This window comes from Amphiprion ocellaris, chromosome 3 (genome assembly GCF_022539595.1).
Source record: "Amphiprion ocellaris isolate individual 3 ecotype Okinawa chromosome 3, ASM2253959v1, whole genome shotgun sequence".
Classification (NCBI taxonomy): domain Eukaryota; kingdom Metazoa; phylum Chordata; class Actinopteri; family Pomacentridae; genus Amphiprion; species Amphiprion ocellaris.
The window spans coordinates 21,608,000-21,627,231 of NC_072768.1; the positions used below are offsets into that span (position 1 = coordinate 21,608,000).

The 19,232-nt window shown below is 39.8% G+C and overlaps 1 protein-coding gene across 1 annotated transcript in view; it reads right to left on the reverse strand.

The window, feature by feature from the left end:
• The window catches only part of pik3c2a (phosphatidylinositol-4-phosphate 3-kinase, catalytic subunit type 2 alpha), a 51,143-nt gene that overhangs the window by 20,295 nt on the left and 11,616 nt on the right, over window positions 1–19,232 (reverse strand). Inside the window, exons 3-12 of the mRNA XM_023288273.3 lie at window positions 14,766–14,857; window positions 13,017–13,177; window positions 7,854–7,974; window positions 6,194–6,305; window positions 5,892–5,971; window positions 5,586–5,649; window positions 4,897–5,043; window positions 4,757–4,790; window positions 4,312–4,552; window positions 360–482 (exon numbers count right to left, since the gene is read on the reverse strand). Coding sequence (XP_023144041.2) covers window positions 360–482; window positions 4,312–4,552; window positions 4,757–4,790; window positions 4,897–5,043; window positions 5,586–5,649; window positions 5,892–5,971; window positions 6,194–6,305; window positions 7,854–7,974; window positions 13,017–13,177; window positions 14,766–14,857 — 1,175 coding nt within the window. The remainder of the gene's footprint in view (window positions 1–359; window positions 483–4,311; window positions 4,553–4,756; window positions 4,791–4,896; window positions 5,044–5,585; window positions 5,650–5,891; window positions 5,972–6,193; window positions 6,306–7,853; window positions 7,975–13,016; window positions 13,178–14,765; window positions 14,858–19,232) is intronic.

Here is a 19,232-nt window from a genome sequence, read left to right on the forward strand (position 1 = left end):
ACAGCACAATGTTGTAGGAAAGGAGAGGAGAGGCGAGGCGAGGCGAGGCGAGGCGAGGCGAGGCGAGGCGAGGCGAGGCGAGGCGAGGAGAGGAGAGGAGAGGAGAGGAGAGGAGAGGAGAGGAGAGGAGAGGAGAGGAGAGGAGAGGAGAGGAGAGGAGAGGAGAGGAGAGGAGAGGAGAGGAGAGGAGAGGAGAGGAGAGGAGAGGAGAGGAGAGGAGAGGAGAGGAGAGGAGAGGAGAGGAGAGGAGAGGAGAGGAGAGGAGAGGAGAGGAGAGGAGAGGAGAGGAGAGGAGAGGAGAGGAGAGGAGAGGAGAGGAGAGGAGAGGAGAGGAGAGGAGAGGAGAGGAGAGGACTTACAGTTCGTCCCATTTGATGTGGTAGAAGAAGCTTTTGTATGTGCCCACTCTCTTGGACTGGACCGGTTTAAACAAGTTTTTGCCGTTGTGGGTGAGGGAACACATCAGGAAGTACTTCTCGTAACTGAAACAACACAACAAATATCACTTACGTGTCTATTTGTCGGTGATTAAGCGCAATCCATGTTCTATTGGCTAAAGAAATACAGCAGACTCAAGTAGAACACTGCTGGTGGCAGGTTGCTAGGATACGGGCATGAAAAAGGTATAAAGTACAGTAAAAAGTTGAAAAGAGTTGTTTATTTCAGATCTTACAATTTCTTTTAGGGTGCTTTCTTAAATCCAGAAAATACTGAACATCTTGCCTATTTTAAGTAATTTCCTTCATCACAAATTCTTTCCAATAACTTACACAAGAGTAACACAATAGATAGATTAAACCTTTATTGATCCTGTAGCGGGGAAATTTTCGATTTCAATAGTGACTAAGGAAAGGGGCAGCTATTTGCCAAGACCCTCCCAACTATGTGACTAGAACCAGCAAAACTTGTCAAAATCAGTGCACTGACAACAATGAATGCCTATGTACTGCTATTATTAAACACTGAACACCTAACACAAGTGATATTAGTATTCAGATGATCCTTTATGTATGTAGTGAAGCTACTTTGTGTCACCCACGCAGACTGAGAAGAGGTCTAATCAGGCAAGAGAAGTGAGTGTGTGGGTGGACCACTGCAGTGCAGAAGCTCTAACTGTAGAAATTTACAGCTCTACCTCAGTCACACAGTTGTACACACTCAGTCACATCACAAGCAGCTGAGGGCAGGTTCACACTATAGAGCCTTTTAAAATCCTAACAATAATGTTAGTCATACACACTACAGGATGGGAAAACATTGGTGCATCTCATAATACAAGACACTATTGAGATTATTGTGCCAGAGGGAGCAGATAGCAGTGCACTACCTTACATGATCTCACTGGGAAGCAGATGGCAACAAAATAAAGACTGTCTAGCCGCAACTTGTAATGCCAATAATAATCTGCAGAGAGAAAAAAGCAGCAGGTCTAAGGAGTCTGATGAGGAAATCATTGGGAAGATGTTAGCTCAGGTTGTACATTTTAATGATCAGTTTTAATATATGTAGCCTCAAAGACAAGAACGCTTACCATTGCTTGGTAACAGTGTCTGCTGCTACGGGCACTTCTACGATAATTGTGTCCATCCCGATTTTAACTTCGTAATATCAAACTTGTTTGAAATTGTTAGGGCACCCCAGATGAATCTGCAAGCAGTGTGGGAGGTTTAGGACTGGATCAGTAAACCCAAATATCCTGAGCCAAACATAATTTTAGATCCCCAGACCAGATATGTTTTCCAATAGTCAGGAGACATAAACCTGGTTTAAATTGGCCAGAAGCTCCTACAGTGTGAGCCTGGCTTTATTACAACCAACTGGATCAATTGCTCACTGAGCAGCTTCAACTGAGCCATTAAGCATTAAGGACTTTGATCAAGAGTGCCAAAGTGGTGGTAATAAAAGTCAAAGGCAAGATGCCAGTTTCAAACCAGCAACCCTGTTTTCACAATTTCACTTCTCTACCACTGCCTCTGTTTGGGCAGAGCTTTGCTAAGACTAACACAAGCTTAGCAGACTCCGTGCACTAACAGATCTCTTCCCCAGCAAGCATTTGAGCTTGTTGGATAGACAAAGGTGGAACTAATTACATTAAAACTGCCTCACTTCTATTGAAGAAGTCCCAAAAAGTCATATCAGTGAGCCAACATACACAATAACAGGGTCCTGGTACATTTAAATGCAATGGTTATTATTAGTGATATTAATTACACACGAGCTTTAATTTGTCAACAATGTAAGGGTGACACTGGGATCTGCAAGGCAGTGAGAGAGATCTCTACCAAGCATGGTCAGTACACTACAGATTTAATCAGACAACAAGAGAAAACGCCATTTATCGACTCTAAATGCTTGCAGCCATATACAGCACTATAACTTTAATAAAAGACACCAAATTGATATTATATATACTAACCTGAACTGGGAAAAAACACAGTTAAAGATATTTCCTCTGTACTTAAGAAGGATTTGTATTTTCAGAGGTGATGCCATTGAACCTGAATCAACCAGCCCCAAGATACAGCACTAAAAATATAATTTTTATTAAATACATATATGTATGAGTAGAAAGTGAAAATACAATCACATTGGTTACACATTTTCACTACAACTGGCTTGATCCATTGCTCAGCACCATCTGTGTTGGCAGCTCCAGCACGAGTCATGGTGTCTCAATATGTTAGCAATGCTGTGGCATCTACTGAGGCTCCAGATGGATGACACACTAGCCACAACAACGTAGAATACTCAGACCTCAATAAGGCAGCATTGTACTCACACTATAGCACAACATATATGCCTAGCTACTTGTCTGGGCTTAGAAATGGCGAATTCACTGTGTCCCTCTGGCCTTGGGTTGAGAGGAGCTAAATATTTTTGGAGGTGTCTTTGGAATGACTGCCACTGCAGCAATGTTTGGTGGTGGCTTAAAATAGCTGCTGGAAGAGGCTGTGCTGGAGTAAATAGGCCTGTTATTAAGCAGTTCCTCTCTCTATGAAGGCCTCAAAGGCTGAGCAGAAAATTGCTATGGACGGAAGGCACGGCAGCAATCCAAAAAAGGTCTCATAGACACGGTTACAATTCCTATACAGTTTTTAAAATTTCATACTGCTTAGGTTTAATCTGGCTATAATCTCATGACCAGACGGGGTCTGGGTTGGTGTTCAACATCTCACACACACACACACACATACACACGCAAAGGGTAAAACATTATTATACTCAGCTGCAGATTTTGTTTTATTACTGAGGCATGGCTGTCATACATATATATACATGTATACATGTGTGTGTGTGTATATATATATATATATATATGTATGTACACATATATATATATACACACACAAACACACACATATATATATATATATGTATGACAGCCATGCCTCAGTAATAAAACAAAATCTGCAGCTGAGTATAATAATTTGGTGCTAAAAATACCCTTTAAATGTTTTTTTCCCTACAGCAAGACTATAAAAATCATTTTTCATGCATTTTTAGACTTTCTGAACCTGTGTAAGATCCTTGGACCATTGAGGGGCTTGTCAGAAATGTACTGATCCTGGCCACTGATATGTGACAGAGCTGGGAATGGAAAATTTGGCTCAGCTCTGTTCCAGACACACACAGGAGATAAAGTCAGGGTGAAACTGGACACTGGCATGGAAAAATAAGACACGGGGAACAACACCAGAGCCGTTTGTTTAGGAGAAGAAAACAGGGCTTTCTGCTGTGACAGCACAGCTTGAGAGACTGTGCTGTAATATTGAAGTATCACAGAAATACACTCCTCAGTTCTAGTGGCTGACCAATAAACTGTTATCGTAAAATAGCATGTTTGCTGCACTTTATATGACTGGCAGCTTGTGAATTTAAACTTATTTCACTAGTGCACTCAGTGGGATTTCCTTGGGAAATTAACGGATCATAATTCTGAACTGCTTTCCATGGCTTTCTGTCTTTATCTTTGATCCTATCTTGCATAAGTACTGTACAATTAAGTGAAATGTGGGTGGCACTAATAATACTAAGCAAGTGGGAGATCATGCAAGAACAAATGGATGAATAATAGTTGTAATTATCTTACATCAAATAATAGAGTCATTCAAATTACTACGTGTGGATAAGATTTGTGGGAAAATAAAATGTTTTGATTGAATATTCATCAAACCACAGGCTTTATGGGGTTTCAAGCTATCATGTAGTTACAGAATAATCCTAATACAGGATGCAACTGTTTACACCTTTGTCTTTAAGTTTCAGTTTAGTATATTGTAGTAAATCTGTGTTCATCCTCTGACTGTTTACCTGCTGACCCAGTTGGCCGGGATGCCGTGCAACGCGAACAGAGTGAACTGAAGGTGGTCTGTGGTGCCAGAAGCTTCTTTGCTGCTCCTTCCCTCCACAGCTTCCCCATCTGCAGCCTGGGGCAAAGAAGGGGAGCTGAAGGAGGCTGAAGGAGGACAGAAGGAGCGCAGGTAGAGCTTGGCAAGGTCGTAAACAGCTTGCGTTAGCAAGGCCATGCTTTCCTCCACAGGACTGGTCACACCTGTCAGGATCAGGTTGGGATCAGTCAACATTATGCATGGGATAGCAAACAAGTAATGTTTATTTTTTTCCATTGGACTGCCAAAAAAGCGGGCAAACGTAGAAACATTTTTCAACACAAACTATTATTTTATGCAGTCAGCAACATACAACCTCTAGATGAGTTAGGAGTCTGAATGTGACTGTGTACGTGCACAGAACCTACCATTTGATGACTGACCAGATGATGTGGATCCCATCTAGAAAGCAAAATATGTTCAAAATATGGTTGTACAAAGATATGCTTAAATCTAAACAATACTATGAATATGTTAGCACAGTGTAGAGTATGTGTGAAGAGCCTACCTTGGGTGAGCGTGTTCTGGGTAAATTGACAGAGTGTCGTAGCCTTTTGACTGCCTCTGTGATGGCCTGGGTCTCCACCTCATCTAGAGCACAGCAAAGGTTCTTCACAGTCTGCACCACCCGGTCCACCGTTTTATACTGGGTACTCTGAATACAGAGAAAGTTGAAACAGCTTTTGTGGCATCACTGTTCAAATACTCCAACAAGGCTCAAATAACACACTTGATCATGCTAAAAGTATATTATTTACTACACATAAATACTGATGCCATCATCAGTCTTTATTTGGTTTGTGAGTGGTAGTGTACTCTCGGTTCCTGTTCTACTTTACAGCTGGATTCAATAAGCACATAAAAACCCACAATGGCTAAAAACCAGATGCTTAATTTCTAGAAATCCAGCCTTCAAGGAATGGCCTGCTCTGTTCACGTAAGGTGTTTGAATTGACAAAAAACCTGCAAGAGATTTGAAAACTATGTCTGTAGTCCTTAAAACTAATATTTAATTGTATTTCAATACAAAGGACTGTAGATACTTTTACCATACAGTATAAGCAGCTAGTCCACACATGTAAGCTATTACTGTAAGTAGCTTAACAGTACACGAAATCACACTAAGGGAAAAGCAAAGAGTTCACACTTTCTATCCCTTTCCTTTCACATCCAGGCTTGCACAGGAACCATACGTACCTCATTTTGTAAGCAGATGTTGACTTGATTGTGGTAGCCTTCCAAATAGTCAGCCAAACCTTGTCTGCAAATAAACACACCAATATTTGACTTATTGTCAGTGGTTTTCAGATCTGGAGAGAGTGTAGACACATTATTTCGGTTAACTAAACGACCTACGGGCCTTACTTCAAGTTTATTCTGAAGACCACATTAACGACAGAGGTGAAAGAACACTGAGATAAAATTGTGATATCTCCAAAGGGAGTCAGGCTTGTTTCTTCCTAACATCATTTTTTAATTAAATTGTTTTGGACATTTTAATACCTGGTGACATTCTCCTTAAAAGGCCTCTCCACCTGGCCCAGGGGCTTCTCTAAGTCAATTGGAGAGTTGTCATCTTCCACCTAAGAAAAAAAAAACAATGATTTAACAACTATGCATAAATTTAAGCTCAGTGATATTATTATTTCCATACAAACAGAATTAAGAGCAACATTTCAACAAATGACAATTATGTGTTGTAAATTTCCAGTAATCTTGGTGGGACAACTTGAAATGTCCTATACCACAGTTCAGTAAAAATCTCCTATAAAGAGCTTGTATGCCTGCTTGATAGGGTAACTTACACTGCGTGCCAAGTCCCTTCTCATGGTTGAGTGCGAGAGCAGTTGTAAAGTGATCTCATTCTCCCACTTCCTGCAGTTCTGGACGTACTCATGGCTGCCCAGGCTGTGTTTACTGTTGCACAGGGTGGCAGAGAGGCAAGTTTAAGAATACTACTACACATTTAACGTAGGAATAATGATGAGCAGTTATTGAAAAAAGACACAAAGACATGTAGAATTCCTCCAAATGAGTAGACTTTGTTAGTTTTTCATTTTTAACTGTAGACAGTGAAGATTACCTCCTAATGCCACGGACACTTCTCAAAACTGTGAAATAATATTTCATTATATTTGTGCCAATTTGGAGAAAAAAATATACAATTTACATCAAGCTATCATTATTTTCTTAATTTTTTTCTAACACAGACTTTGGTGTTGAAGCAACATGTTGCAAAAACACTCGTCACTGCTCTCCCAAATGAGCTTCTGGCCACCTACAAAGACCTAATGAATGAAAAACATTTCTTGCAAAGATATTTTTAAACAGCCACAATATTTTTCATTCTTAAGAGATATATTTGTGTAAAGTTGCACATAATGAACCTATTGGATACAGAGATTGTGTTTGCCACAAGGAGAAAGGTTACTGTGAATTTTCAGAAATAGAAAGACAAAAGTGCTCATACAAGGCATTTAGGTCTTGCTGTTTCATCTGTGTGTCTGGGGATTTTCATAAAATGAACTACCAGGAACAAACATTACCAATGTGTGGCATTTTGCTGAAGGTACATAGCCTCAGGTCCCATTATGAAAATCCCGTCCTTGCTATGAATACTGATGAAGAAATGATTTAACTGTTGAAATCATCAAGGCTTTCGTAGCATTTTGTAACTGGCATATCGTAAGCAGTGGCTATCAGGGTCAGTTAGAAAGTATGTTTGCAATTATTAAAAAAACAAAAGAGATCTTCAACTGTTCCCATAGTTGCCTCAAGAATTGACAAAAACATACTTTTTGGTTTATGGAATGATTACATGCATAATGCAGTTACTATATAGAGTATGACCATTATGAGTGTGTCTAGAGCAAAGTTGTGAGTATTAGTTCCAGTACAGCACACACAGCATTCATCTGTTCTGCAGCTCCAATCACGATAGACGAAACATGTAACCTGGAACATTTGATTTAGAACCTGACTGATAGTATTAGCTGATACTGGCCCGTCACAGATATATCAATCTCTGGGTACGTGTTGTCCAATAAGAAAAAATTACTTTTACAAATGTTTGTTTCTGTAACAGAAAAAGATACTGGTCCCAAATGTAGTATCATTTATCCTCTACTTTGGGTGTACTGGGACTTTAAGTACTGGTAAAGGGAGGTAACCATTCTCATGTATCCCAGATTAGAAGGAGAATTTCCATGGTGGAAAAGGGTAAGGGCCGAGATATAGAAACATCCTCCAGTTCTATTTGTACAAGATTTTGGGGGGTGTGCCAAGGCATGAGTGATAAAATAAGAGAAAAAGATGGAGAGATGAAAGAAAGATACTAAGACACAGAGAGGGACAGACTGATGAAAGGAACGAGGGCATAAGAAAACAAATGAAGCCTATTCCAAATTCCTAGCAAAAAGCGGTTTCTTACAATTCCTGAAATGTTAATGTTTTGGAGATACTCACTTCTGCAGCACCTCCTCTTGGCCACAGACTTTGAGCAAGTAGCTGGAGAAGTCCACCTGGTCCAGGTCATCGTGGACCCAGCAGAGAGTCTGACTGATCAACAGCTCCACTGGAGAATTCACTGAAGGAGAAAGAAACGGATGGAGATGTAATAGAGAGATAAGAGGGTGGGATGGAGAGAAGGTGAGCATGGAAGAGTGGTGAAAAGTGAAAAGACAGATCAATAATTCGAGATGAGGAAAAGTAGGGGGAAACAAGAATGAGGGAAGACAGATGAATCAGAAAGATAAGCTGCTATGTGTAACATACTTTAGCTACAGCAACACAATAAAATGTGCATTAACTAGACGAGGCCTTGCTGTGGCAGTTAAGATTTTTTTAAGTTACAAAATTTGGATCACTCTAAGCATCATTTTGCAACAATGAATTTAGCATCTGACACACCAATGTGAATTAGAGGTTTCAGAGGTCAAGGGTCAGTCACAGTCACGCTACAGTATCATACAATTTACTATTTAGCTGAGACTTATACGCAAAATGATCCTTCAGTGGTTAAAAAGACTGCTTCTACAGGCGTGGGAACTAAACTTTAAGTTTGAGAGCTATCAGAAATCTTCTTTAACCACAAAACATCCTTCCAGGTTTTGAACGGCTCACGTTTAATATTTCAAACCAAACCTGTTCTCAAATCAAAGAAATTCAATCAATGATATTCAGTGAGGGGGATTTGGGGTCAGCTCTTGGTGTGTATGTACCCTCCAATATCTGACAGATCCGGCCAAGAGAGGACTGGGTGGAGAACGTAATCTGACACAAAGCAGATTATTCTTCTGTTTAGCTACTTCTACAGAGTTTTTAGCAGACACTTAATATACACAAACACAGGCCAAGAGATACAAAGACAGATAGAGTCTTCAAACACAGAAACATCTCAGCTTTGGACTAAGCACTTCATGACTCAGGTTATTTAACAGACATTCACAGGGAGGGAGACCACCCCTGGCTCCAGCAATAACAGACCTCCACCCTTCAGAGGAATGGCAAGTCTTTTCTTACTGCGTAGACCAGTACTATATGCATGTGTGGCAGCGGTAGTGCTGCCGGCTTTACACATGTACAATAAGAGTGTTTTGTAACAATGCAATCAGAAAGGCCACGCCACACTTTGGGGGCGCTCTGAGGTGGTAATGGAATTCCCAGCAGGGGATTTTTGAGGGCACCAGTTAAAAGAAGCGAAAATTCCTCTGTCGCATGCTGTTAACCATTTCACACATGGTTGGGGAATGGTGTTGGCAGGGTTACACACTGACAAAAATACAAAGATTCAGATCCAATCAATTTCATGTAGGATCCATGTTAGAAGAGCTTGGCGAGAGAGCAGAGTAAGGCCTGAGGTTTCTCAGCACTTTTTAAATCGACAAGACAAACAGTGTTAAGATGTGAAAAAGATGGCTTTAATTCCTCGATGACTCAGACCAATTAGAGATTTCTGCTTCTGAACAAGTCCAACTGTCAGACAGACTTTGAGACAAAAGGAGACACATAAAGGCAAACTGAAAACAGCAATTAGAATCAAAAGTGCAGAGTAACAGTATAACAATGGAGCAGAGAGGGGAAGAGTTGAAGGCTGGTGATTCATGACTTAGGCATAATGTAATGTGAATTACTGACTCCATGATACTAAAAACTCCATGAACTCCTTTCAGCTCAGCTCTTTGCCATATCTTGTGTTACTGAACTCTCACCTATTAATCTCTTGCATGTCACGCTACATAAATGCAAACAAATAAGCATGTCAGCCTTCACAGTGAATGTGCCTATATACAAAGTAAAAAGTTATGCTGACATGTCATGGTTTGTTCTCACTATAAACATTTGCATTAGTATCACTTTCTACCAGTAAAAGTAATTTTAAAGGCTGTCTTGTGTTCATATCCTGTCTGAAAGACGTAAGAAATAGTGTTGCCGCTTTTCCAACAACTCAGCCGCAGACAGTAACCTGAGCCAAACTCCCAGGATTTTCTTCTTTCATCATTCTTCTTTCAAGTATTTCATGTATAAGGCCATACATGCAATTCTCTTTATCTGCATTTCATTTATACTTTATCTAGTCTTCTGCCTCTTCTTTCTCCATGAATACCATTCTTTGGTTTGTCTATCTCAGTAACTTCATGTCTTTTTTTGCCGTTTCTCTCATTTCATTTTCCTCTGTTCTGACACTCCTCCCTTCCTCCCTCACTCCATGTTCTCCCTCTCTTTTGTATTTCTTTAATGCAATGCCTTTCCCTCTCTCTCACTCTCCATCTCCTCTCTTCTGCCACAGCATGTAAGGAATCCTCAGAAGCCAGTTGTAGTTCCCAGCCAAGCCCGGGAGGAATCAGGCAACTCCCTTTCTGCCTGATCTCCTGAAAATGGGCGAAGGCAAAGATTTCAGAACATCCTTATCTTATTTCCTTATCTCATTTCTGAGATCAACTGCAATATAAAGTGGCATCACTACTGCCTTTCTTTTCCACACAATTGCTCAAGAAAATTCACCAGAAGTGTATGCAATATCCTTCAGCAATACTGCCAAAAGCTGAGCAATTTAAACATTTCCACATAAGATAAAAGATGTTCAGCTGCTGAGAGAGAAATAAGAAGATAGAAATTCAATAGAAATTGTGACAGGGGCAAACTGAGAAAAGACAAGACAAAGAAGATGACAGGAGCAGGAAAGAGAAAAACCAAGAATGGACAGAGAAGAGGTTATCTTATGTGTCATTAAATACTGTAGTCGTTGTAAATATGACGAGTTCAAGAGTATTTTTTTGAACAACGGATCAAGACAGACGAGGAGCCGGTGCAAAGAAACCTGAGTCAAGAAAACAAGAGCACACTGAGAAAGACTTGCAGACTGAGAAAAGGGAGGATAATGTGAAAGAGGAGCAACCTTCCTGTCCTCTGTGTCTTTCTATCCTTCTGCCCAAACTTTCAGTAGAACTGAGGCCTATTGTTCCTGAGAGCAGATTAGCGTCCAATCAGAGGAATCTGACCATTAACTATGTAGGTCAACTTTGCTGACAACATGGGAAGTGAACTAGGAAACACTGAAATATATGTCATACTAGGAAAGAGGGAAGTGTACCTAGGAAGTGACCCAAGCACTGGGATTAAAGAAGGTGAACTCAGCAGAAGCAGGAAGATGAGATATACTAAGCTTCAACACAGGAATGTAGGAAAGGGCAATTAGGATGTAGAATGAGGAAAGTAATAAATATACTTCCTATAGGTTGTTGTTCTTGAACTGGGATATCCAGAGTGATGTTAAGGTCAGTATGAGAGTCTATTATATATGCACACTCTGAAGGGATGTGTAGAGGACATTTTTGCGTAAAACTAAATTTGGGTTTGTAGTCAAACAGGAAACAATTCTCACTTGTGTTGCTAGATATACAGTGGTTCCTCGTCTGTCATGGGGGTTACGTTCCAGACCCCTCTGCAATAGGCGAAAATCAGTAAAGTAGCGACCATATTAATTTTATTATTTATATATATTTTAAGGCTTTATAAACCTTCCCCAAACACTGTACAGCAACACTATGTGCAGCGATTAGCCATCTATGTGAAATGGACAAGGCAAGATGCAGAATGCTGCAACACATGGGAGACCGATGCTGCGGTCGCTGAGCCAATCAGCGCCCAGCACTGTACGCTACGCATTTTATTTCGATTGAATTTTATTGTAATATGTTTTTATTATTTCTTTATATATTTTTTTCTGCTGTTTTCGATTTTTTTAGGCTAGAAAATGCTTGTTTTACCGCAAAAATAATTAAAATAACAGCGATTGCAGAGTCTGTCGCTATGACTGAACTGTTGTGCTGCAATGCACCATGGGAGTTTGGGGTGTTGGGGGTTTGAATGTCATTATTGTAGTTTATGTTAGTGTTACAGTGTTATTAGTGTTTGTGTTTTATTGTGTTTTTGTGGTTATTCAGCCTAGTTAGTTTGGTTAAGTGTTATGTTGTCAGGACCGTGAGTGTGAAGAGTCGTGTGTTTGATGACTTCATGCCACATTTTCTATAGTGTTTCTCTGTGTGTGTGTCAAAAAGCATCTGCCAGTTGCACAGTGTATAAAAGGCAGTTATACTTTCTCCAGTGTCATTGTTCAATGCAGCTCGCCACAATCATAAATATATAAAAATATCTATTATACCACAAAATCAGCGATATAGCAAAAAATATGCGATACCAAATGCTCTTTAAAAATCAGCGATACAGTGAGACTGCGAAAAGTGAACCGCGATATGGCGAGGGACCACTGTATACATAGGTAATAAAGCACTGTCTGACAGCAGGCATTCTAACATAGACGTAAATCAACACATGGACAAACACACAGAGTGGGCTGATGCTGATCCTTAGGGACCCACATATACAGTGGTGAACTTGGTCACACAGTTGGGATAATATGTCTAACAAAGAGCCCAGTGGATTGGCTGACAGCCTCCATCGTGCTTGGCTTCACATCCCTAAAGACTTGTCAGTCACAGTGGTTGTTGATTTGTGTGTGAATAACGAGGGGTTAGCCAATTACAGCTCCCAACACCCAGGGGCCAAAACCAAAAATCTTAGTGGGACCTTGGGAAGAAAAAAAAAAAAAGTAACTTCCAATCCCTTTTGCCCAACATGGCTACTCAATAGTGAGGGGACAAACCTTTATTTGTGGTAATGGAACGTAGCATACTTCCCACGACAGAAAAAAATGAAAAGAAAAATGAGGTTGGGAGGGGGTGAAGAATTTGGCAGCAGTGAATGTTGTTTCCTCCTTCAGAGCTCGCTTATCTGCAATCTGAGCTGCTCACTCTTAAAGGCAAAGGGTACACAGTTTCTTTTTTGGCTGACTTAAATGTGATGATATACCATCTGTGTAGCGCATTTTCTACATTTTGGCATTAAGCCATTTTTGTAACTGACTTGAGGTCCTTTCTAGAAAATATTTCAACAAAACAGTGTGTGAGCACATAAAGATGGCATAATTGTCATGATTCATGACATGCCACAACAGTTGGTTGCGCTATGTTGACAATCTACCATGTATTCTTGTTTTATAGCTAGTAAAAACTGATTTAAAGACTGCTCACATGACAGACATTTATTGTCCCTGATTTTAATGCTTACCATCACAGGTGAAGGTCACTGGCTGCTGAGATTCAGAGATTTCAATAGAAACCTTGACAGAGCAGTTATTGTCGCCTCCACTGTCTCTCTGGGTGATGACAGGGCTGAGGACGAAGCCGGGGTTGGTTGCAATGTCGCCATGAGGAAATTTGGAACGCAGGCTGGTGGGGAAAAAAAAGGAATCACAGCAGAAACAGAGTCAGTGTTTTTTTTTCCCCATATTTTAGTCTACTTGGCCAGTGAAAACATATTAGGGGAAGCTAAGTCCAGCCAGGCGTATGAATCAGATCACTTGGATGAGACTATTTAATGCAGCAAGGCCAGTCTAACAGAAGAACTAAATGGAGGGGACAAAGCAAAGAAGAAATAAGGGCAAATATGAAGAGAATTCATTTTTATGTGCACATTGAGAACATTTGAAATTTATAACTTCTACCTTGAACTACTAAGTAGAAAATAACTACCTCCAATAAGTCATCACTCTGCTTGTGATGTTGAGCCTGATACTATTTGCTTGATGATGAAGATGCTATGAAAATACTTTTTTGTTTACACACCACTAAAAGAGTAGTCAAGTTACTGATAACTGCAGGCTGTGTAAAGCGTTACTGGGTGGATGACAGCGGGCGTTTACTTTTTCATGAATATGAAAGTGGATTCCCCAAGCGCAGCTTCATCATCGCTCCACCCAAAGTAACCACTAGAGTGAGAAATTCTGTACAGCCACAGGAAATGAACAGAACTGCAAAACATGCAATTATGTGTATACATGCATGAAACTCTGTAAGTGCGCAGTTGCACTCACAAACAAGAAAAAACTGCTGTATTTGCTAAAAGCAGCAGTTGTAACATGTAGCTTTTTCAAAGAGTAGCGAAAGAACTCTACAAAATATCTAATACTTTGCGTGTTCACTGAATTTTTTTGTACAAAAGTTGTAGCTCTGTACACATAGATGTATATTATAAACAACTAACATTATTACAGAATTATTACATAACTAGATCTAAAACAGGTTATTGTAATGATACAGCTAAGTACAAGACAAATTGGAATTTAATTATATCTGTATCTAATTGAACTATTTCCTGACAGTTTAGGAACAGATTCCAGATAGCTTTTATTGCTGTTGTTAATGTCGAGTAATGTCATTATGGCTGTCACCATGTCACATTTTCACAAATCCAACACGATGATCGTGGCCAAAAGAATTCACAATAATGATATTATTGCAGATTCTACAGATATTTAATGACAGCTACACGACAATATGACAAATACAATGAATATTTAACTTAGTTTACTGTGTGTTTATAGGCGAATGAATTACACTTAAAGTATGGATGTAGGTAGGGATATGTAGAGAGAGTCTGTAACTGTAACTGTACTGAAGGTTGTTCATATGTTGGTGGATCTACCAGACAATTACTGGCGCTGGATAATTTACAATATTATCATCAATGCTTTGTTTTTTTTTTTAATAACACAGTTGTCATCAATACAATGTATCTCGTAAGAGAGCTAATATGGGCAATAGTCAACGTTGCCCATAGGTGGCGGTGTTCTTTCTCTGTAAGTGGCAGTTGGCATCTGTTAAGCTAATCCGAAAATAACTGAATGGCTCCCCCTTGTGACAAATCTGTAACCTGCCAAATATATGTGTATGAGTGACTTAAAAGCTACTTCTATAAAAAATATTATCAAGAAGGGATGAAGGTCAATAACAGGAAGGAAGGAAGGAAGGATCTTACGCTGCTACATCCTCACAGAAGCCGACAATCTCCAGGTTCTGAGCGTCCTGTTCCTCCATGGCGACATTCTTTACCAAACCTTTTCTTTTGTCCTGCAGAAGCAAATAATCACACAAACACACAGTCAATGAACTGGAATATACATGAGTAATCTGCTTATAAACTTCGAACAGAAGCAGCCCACATACAAACAGGCAGGACACAAAGAAAGGAACTTGTTTTGTATGATCTTAGATACAATTTTTCTTGTATAGAATGTCCACATTAAATCTCATTACATCTATTTAACAGCAAAAGCTATGGACAGCGTTGTTAAGGTTGTTATGGTGATTTGTGTTTCGGGATTGCTGAAGGGGCAGCTTAAGTAAAAACACCCCAGAGCTATGAATCCTACAGAGTAAAAAAACATGTTGGCAAGGGCAAAGACTTGACACACATATACATCTTCAGCTCTTTTATGCTGCTGTCTCCTAAACTCTGATAAAGCATTAGTTTGACATTTAATTAAGGTTTAGTTGTTTAATGTTGATTTAAACAGTGTCTCTTGCACACATTCCAGAGGATGGATTAGCTTTCTGTTATATCAGAAAAAAAAAGTTTCATAATACGTGGAGAAGATCTTTCACCTCATCCATTTTTTTTTTACTCATAAATATTTTAAGAATTGAGTTGAAAGAGCTATAAATCTGTTTCTTTCTGTCTCTCACACACAGACAAATCCTGAGACACGTCCCCTGGGAATTACTTGAAGAGATTCCTGGAAGTTGGCCTGCTGCCTGGAACTCAGAGCTACACTCTGCTTTTTACTGCTTTCTGACTGCCAGCGACTGAGGAATGTGCTTCCTGTAGCACAGGAAATGAGAAGTGAAAGGACTCCGCCCCTTCCTACTTTTGCAGACGGCTCAGGCTCTGAGCCGTCTGCAAAAGTGCTCAGTCATGGCTTGGATATCTGTGACTCTGACATCACTCCCGAAGAGGGAGAGACCAGTGTGAAAGCAAGAGAGGCAGGGAAGAACAGGGATGAAAGAAATGTTTGGAATGTCATAATAGAAGTTCCTCCCTTCAGAGATTTCTGCTGGATTCTGAACACAGAGGCTTTTGATGCACCGACAGCTTGCCAAGTGTTGGGTCAACTTGACTTCTACATCTCCTTTTTAAGAAAAACTTCATGCTGTTGATGATCAGTTCTCAATAACATCAAAGAACATAACCAATATAGCGTCCTGAGGCGGTCTTGGTCTGTCAAAAACTTAAAAACATTCCATTTACAATCACAGCAAATAATAGACAGAAAAAAAAAATCCTCAAATGGCAAAACTTGGAATCAGAAACCGCTCGACACGTCTGCTTAAAAAAGGCTTACTGAATATTACGCTCTGACCGACTAACTCAATACTGTCCTGCTTGTTTCAGTTCAACATAAAATGCAGTCAAATAATCGTGCCCCTTTTAAGTCACCTGGGCATCATTTCTGAAATTCTCACCCTCTGTCTGAAAAGCCCCGTTGTAGCTATTCCCTCTTCAAGACTCCCTTCCCGAATAGCTCAACATGTTTGGATTGGTCAGCTGGTTTGACAAAAGCAAAACAACGTTTGTAATCTACAGTAACCCCAGAGAGATGTAGCCCTAGCACAAGTGGGTGCAGCAAGGAAATACTGACGAACTCTTAGGAAGCTGTTTATTTGTTGTTTGCAAGTGGGCCAAAAGGGCTGCTAGGCAGGTGTTATGCAAATGTGCTACATAACGTCCTAAATAAGTAACAGAAGACAAGCCTGGACTTTAAACAAGGCATTTCGGGCAGGTAAGGAGCAGTGTTTTATGCTGGACAAAATACCTCCCTTGAGCGTGGACTTTGAACTTTGTAAGTTTACAGACCTATTGCATGCACAAAAAATATACAAAATAAACTAAAAGAAAGAAGTAAACCTATTAGCAGAATGCAGGCTCTTTAAGTCATTCAAATTAACCGTAGCGGCTCTGGTTCAACTCTGGTCAGTCTCATTGTTGTATGATGGACCTCTTTTTCTATATCCTTTGTTTCCTGTCAACTGTCACTGTCAAATAAATAAAGGCAAAAAAAAAAAGAAGTTCAACATGGTTCACCCAAACTATCTTTTAGATCATAACTGTGCAGGCCAAAGAACAGAGACCTCCTGTTAAAAAGCTGACCTGACATAACACCAGGAGATAAAAATCTCTAGACAGCATGGAGCGTGGAAAGGAGGCCAAAGCCTGAAACCAAACCACCTGCATCTCAACCAGGAGACAGAGGAGATTGAGTTCTTGCTTTTATGATTTCTGTCATAAATTGTCAAGCTTCACATGGCAGTCAGAGTTTGAATATTACTGTTTACATATTACTGTACAGTAACTACAAATACTTGAGTCAATTTCTATACACTTTCCAAATATGTGCAGCAACCTTGGTTGAGGAGAGGAAAAATATAAAGCAAGTATCACAGAGAGGTGACGGAGAATAAGAGAATCGGAAAGGCAGGAAGTAAAAAAAAAAAACAAACAAAAAACTGATGATCAAAGTGAGTGAGACAGAAAAAGTGGGGAAGGAAAGAAAGACAAAACCACTGGAACACTACAAAGCCAGCAAGAAACGAGTCCAGCAGAGCACATCAACAGTGTTTATGTTTGGAGTCAGGACTGCTTCAGCAAAAACAAACATGGGTAGACAATCCAATGAGGCCATGTTTAGCTGATTGTCACACTACAACACACACAGACAGACACACACACACATTCAAACACACATGCAGTGAGCTGTACAGTAGGACAGGACCGCCTTTGTTCCACTTGATCGATTTTGTTGCAGCCGGACTGAGAGCTCCGGGTGTCAGAAGTCATGGGAACAACTTCATATAACTCACACGATGACTAATCTTTCATCCTTTCTCTGCTTTTCCTTGGTTGTGTCTCACTGCCGACTGCAATACTGGGAACATGCTGTACAGCATAAAGGAAGATTACAATATCACAGTGGCTAGTCATAGAGTGAATGTTGTGGTATGGGATGAATAGAGCAAGTCACATCAAACCTCGCACCGTCTCAGTCAGATTAGTCACGTCTTTTATAGTTCAATTCATCTCTATGTAGTGGAATCAGGGCAAATCTCAAGAGATTCTTGTAATTTGAGCTGGTTGCTGACAGAAACCTAAATGGAAATGACTATAATCTACAAAAGTCAGTTGCAGAATTTGATAAGTGTTAGTCATGATTTTTAAACCCTAACTATACAGCACTACTATGTACTATGCATGTACAGACTAACAAAACTCCTCTTGTAGCACAGAAGCAAGAGGATTTAAATAACACTAACTTTATCTTTGTGAATTTCTTCCAGTTTTCTCACGATGGCTTTACTTTATGCAATTTTACATTCCTGGAGAAGACAACACATTTGAAATCTTTCCACACTCTTCATATCGGGGCTCTGATATACCAGTGCAGACAAATGTCTACATTGTGCTGATTCAAGTCTGAAAAAGAGTTTCTTTTCGTCCTGGGTGTCCTAAATCATTTACTTGGCTACATTCTGCCCCAGAGTGAGAAACAATCAATTATGAAACATGTGATTCCTGGTCCTACAAAATGACACAGATGTAAAAGTATTCATGCTATTTTTCTTGGCTAGCATAAGCCTTTTGGTTCACTTAGGAGAACTATTATGCAGCTTTATAGACACACTGAATGATGACAAAACATTTTTAGAAATCTGTTCTTTAGCTGTTGTTTTGGAAAGACATACTATGACCTTGAATATTTGCTTTTTCCAACGAGTGCATAAAGATGATGGCTGTGACGCCAGCATTACTGTTTACTTGTCTGCATTTTTTTTTTAAATGGTTCTGGAAGATTTAAGTATATGCACTTGGTTGCACCTTGCAGAATACCTCTCTTGTCAAATGTCACTTTTTCACAATATAAACAAGAACCATGGTGACATTCAAGGACTTTCTAATATTGCTGGTGTTGAGATCATAACCACAAACTTAAACCTGTATTCCTCCTGCTGATCAGCAGGGGGTGACTCTTCTGGTTGCAAAAAAAGTCTGATTGTATAAAAGTCTGAAGGAAAACACCTTACTTCTTTCTGGATCTGTTACCTCTTCATGCATTTTCCTAATGATTTTACAGTCTTAATTGCAAATTCAGGTCTCCTTCAATACATCATGATGCTCATTTTGTAAATTATGGTTACATTTTGAATAAGCAAGGACACTGTGGCAAGTTGATCAGGTTCAGCTTTGTGAAGTTCATGCAAATGTGTAGTGAAAATTGAGTGTATCTGCAGCCTGAAAGTTTCAGAATGTTTTGCCCTAAGTGCTTGTCAAATGGCCAAACAGCAGGTGAACATCCTTATACCACATCTTTCTGAAGTCAGAATTTGAATTAGATAGTGATGAAAGCCTTAGGAAAAGATTGCCTGAAATCTGCTGTCATTTCAACAATTTATT